This window comes from Pundamilia nyererei, unplaced genomic scaffold (assembly GCF_000239375.1).
Source record: "Pundamilia nyererei isolate P.nyererei 1_Seehausen unplaced genomic scaffold, PunNye1.0 scaffold00184, whole genome shotgun sequence".
NCBI classification, from domain to species: Eukaryota; Metazoa; Chordata; class Actinopteri; order Cichliformes; family Cichlidae; genus Pundamilia; species Pundamilia nyererei.
The window spans coordinates 153,182-157,332 of NW_005187585.1; the positions used below are offsets into that span (position 1 = coordinate 153,182).

A 4,151-nucleotide genomic window follows, 5' to 3' on the forward strand; every position below is an offset into this window, starting at 1 on the left:
GACTCGGTGTGGCGGGGAGTCGGAGTGCCGTTCAGCCATGTTGCGGGGGGGTGTTGGGGGGGGGCTGTACAGGAGGAGGAGGGAGGTAACTAGCTCCCACTGGGGCTCCGATGATTTACTCTCCGACCGACCGACCGACACCGAGAGGGACGTGAGGTGATTTTATCATTGAAATGCAGATGGATATAATATGGATCATCTGGAGAGATGGAGGAGGTGTCAAGTCATTTAACCCATGGTAATTAGCAGTGAGTTTCAATAGCAACATATGCCTAACATAAAATGGGAAGGTCTGCGAGAGGCCATTTGGGGGCTTGTAATGACAATTTCATGGTTGAACAATGACATCTTCTTATTGCCCGATTTAGTTTTTTCTCTAACCAACGCTGACACTCTTTCTATCATAGGGAATGAGAGGATCATAATACTCTGGAGGGGAGATAACACCTTGTTCTTAAATGACTATCGCAGCATGAGAATCAAGAATACAGAGAGACGGATGGAAAAGCAGAGAGACAGGCCCTGCTACAGCCGCAGCCAGATATGCTAATGCATAAACATAGTCGAGGGGAGCAAGACAATGAGTGAAAGAGAAGGAGAGCCTTGACTTCAATTGACATTTCAATAAGTGGAACACAGCATTATCAATCCATTTGACTCAACTTCTCACCCTCCCCTCCCCTCCTTCTCTGTGTAAGGCAGCCGAAACAATTATTGAGATAGGTACCTTCAGGCCATGTATGTTCCGGATCCCTGGAGTCTTGCCGGCTGAAACAGTAATTGACTAGATTGTAGAACACATCACTGGGCCATTTACAAATGTGGTGAAAAGGAATCAGTTCTTCATGAAGGAAAAAAATGATGAAATGAGAGTTACTAAAAAATTAGTTGTGGACAAGAGAGTGATTGAGCTGTTGGTCTCTTGAGATGGTTGGTTGGTAGTTAGGTAGAAAGAAAACAATCACAGCGTTAGAGGAAAGAGGGGCAGATAGAGAGAGAAACAGAGTGAGCCAGAGAGCTAAAGGGAGACAATAAAATGTTTCATCACATCTCCCCTAGGGCCTGTTAGAGATTATGTATGTCTTTGAGCGTTGTGAAAACTAGCTGAAAATATAGCAAAACTATGTTATGAAAAGGCCCTCATTATGAAAACCAGTTTAGGAACAGAAACTGCACAATGCCAGAGATGCAGGCAAGGCTTAGCCTGAGCTGAACACAAGCATGCACTTTGAATGCCCTTGGAGCAAAAGAAATGTAGATTTATGAATGACATTCAACAACAAAGCCAGCCGCTGAATTTTAATGTTATCCAGAGGCTCCACTGTTACTCCTACTCACCAAATGCTCACATTTTTGTGAAAACAGCGCAGGTCATGTACACTAATTTTAGTAAAATAGGCGTTTACAAATAAAGTGTGAATATTTTTATATATTTAAATGGTGCTGGTGATTAATTGTCACCACGTTAATTACAAAGCAGCCGTTAGCATCGCCTAGCCCGTGATAAAAATGGAACATCTCACTTTTGTACCTCTTGGAAAAATCTGCAGAGGGTCCGGCAGCAGTCCATTCATGCGTTGTTCATTCATTGTGTTGCAGTACTAAAAGGGGAAAAGCAAATGACAAACAGTCGAGTGTGACACTAAATTGAAATGACTTTACATGCATTTAAGTTCACAGATAATATCTGTACAAGAATGTTATCAGCACACGACAGAGGTAGAAAAACCTTAAATTTGAAGATCTGACCCTACACTACATGGCCTAATTTTAGAGTATTACACACACACAAAATGTTTATTTAACTGCCACCAGAATTAATCCACAGTCTTTTGTAAAAAACGTGAGCATGCTGTGCGGAAATCTGTTGCAGACGAGGACCAATGCCCTGTGGGCTTGTTCTGAAGGAGTGTAGCATTAACCCTTTTCTCCTCCAGGTCAACAGCTCACCAAACACTCATATCCTACAGGACTAACACGTGCATGCACGCACTCTGGAGCCTCTCGGTTGCTTGCCAAGGCAATGCAATAATTGATGTTTCAGTTAACCAAACCATCTGTTAAACCGCAAGTGTGTGTGAGCATGGGAGAGAGAGAGTGTGTGTGTGTTTACTTATGTGCGTTTTGTTGATGTCTTCTGCTTTTGCAGGGGTTGAGTTTGAGACGATGTCTTTATATTGTGCACACATACACAAGTTTATTGTAATTCATTTACAAACTAGTACTGAGTGATCGCAGCAAAATGTAAATGCTCTTTCACTGAGGAGGCAGGAGGGAGGACGATGGGCACGGCTTGGATTGGAATGGATCAGAATGGCTACCCATGTGGCACAGCTGTTATTAAAAGGCCTATTTATCACTGTCAGATCCCCTCCTCGCTCCTAGCCCTCTGCTTTCGCCCTCCAGCATTCTCAATAGGCCGCATCTGAACAATGGGTCTTAATAACAAAAAAAACATGGTGTGTGTGTGTGTGTGTTTGTGTGTGTGTTGGGGGGGGATTGGGGGTTTTCGGGCTTCACGTACCTTTAATTTTCCGCTCAGCTAGCTTATTGATTAAGGCTGCAATTACCACCTAATCTGTAGTAGGTGTGTTATTAAAAGACATTCTCCATTGTTGGCCAATAACTAAACAGTGTCCGATCCCAAATACCATCGCTCAGCCTTAAGGGACAAGCCAGAGTGCAAGAGAGAGAAAGTGTGAGTCTCATCATCATTAGCAGACCAAGAGCAAATGGGAATGGTGGAATTAGCGCCACTACCTCCAGGGGGAGCTGAGTGAGGAAGGGATGAGGTCACATGTTTTTTTGTTTTTTTTAAGCACCTGACATAGGCTGGTCTTTAACTTTGAACAGGGGGCGTCTGTCTTTCAAGGTGTCGAACAATGATTAGAAATGCCTGGAAGTCTAGCGGGTCTCGCAGGAGCATGTAGCAATCAATGTTCTTAGTGCTGGGGGATACTTCTCACAATAAATGCCCTCTGTAGACTGATGTTAATTAAGTGCTGAATTTGAGCATTAATTTTGCTCAGTAATCACGAGCGTGAATTTTTCGCAGGGCAATGTTAAAGCAAAGATCTTGAACAAGACAAAAAAAAAAAGGAAAAAAAAAGAAGAAAGAAAGAAAGCAAACATCGTGCACTGACAGCGTATTTAAAAGCCTGATTATACATTTCCTAATAAAAATATACACACCCTCCCAAACGCACACACACAGACACACACAAAGCAACCGTGAAGAAACTGAATTATCCCACATTTCACCTAACATGCTGCTTCCCTTAATTCCTATTAATTTCATATAATGGCTGTCTGCTCACCTGGAATTAATAACACTCAAGCAAAAACCCACTAGTCTCCACGGAGGCCAAAAGGCAGCAAACAACAGGGAAAAAAAACCCTAAATACAAATGCAATCCAGAGCTGAAATGCATAACACTTGCATAAAACATTCAAAGTACACGGCTAGCGTAAATTATAGTCTAGTGAGCCCAGTATTTCCAGGTGATCAGCAGCTTTTTGTACAGCTGGCAGTCCCATGAGTAGAAAGCCATTATGAGGCTCCAAGATTTGTTTGCCAAAAATTCACTGAACAAATGGGGTCTGAAATCTGTGGGAAAAGCTGTGCACTGTTGTGGATACTTAATATTTCTATTGGGCGCTGTAGAAAGAGGCAGGGGTCAGTCATAAATTTATATACACCTAAGGCATGTCAGAATAAAGACAAAAAGTGTAACTGCCAGCAAAAACAATACACGTTTCAATGTTTCTTTAACAAAATATCAATTTTTGCTCAAAATAAAAGACATTTTCATTCCATCTGCAACAAATTACAAGGAACTCAAGGTTTTTGGACATGCATTTTTTCAGACAAGTAAAAATGAAATAAAAACAAACCACAGTGTCGGCCTAATTTTATCTAACAAGTAAAACAAGTCTGCACGGTTCTGTAATTAATTGCGATATTTTCCATGTAACATACAACTAAACATTTAGCCCATGATAAATGACAACTTTTCCTTTTTGTTGAAATCACAGACGTATGACTTCTTGGGCTGACATCAAAATAGAAACAACCAAAATTTACATAGAAATTAAGAGTCTCTAATGTTAATGCAAGTTTGTGGTTTTAATGGAGCAAGACAGAATTATTA

General features: G+C 41.4%; 1 protein-coding gene across 1 annotated transcript in view; it reads right to left on the minus strand.

The window, feature by feature from the left end:
- The window catches only part of map2k5 (mitogen-activated protein kinase kinase 5), a 59,479-nt gene that overhangs the window by 48,141 nt on the left and 7,187 nt on the right, over positions 1-4,151 (minus strand). The window contains exons 4-5 of the mRNA XM_005746822.2: positions 1,532-1,601; positions 728-768 (exon numbers count right to left, since the gene is read on the minus strand). Of these exons, the coding sequence (XP_005746879.1) occupies positions 728-768; positions 1,532-1,601 (111 nt within the window). The remainder of the gene's footprint in view (positions 1-727; positions 769-1,531; positions 1,602-4,151) is intronic.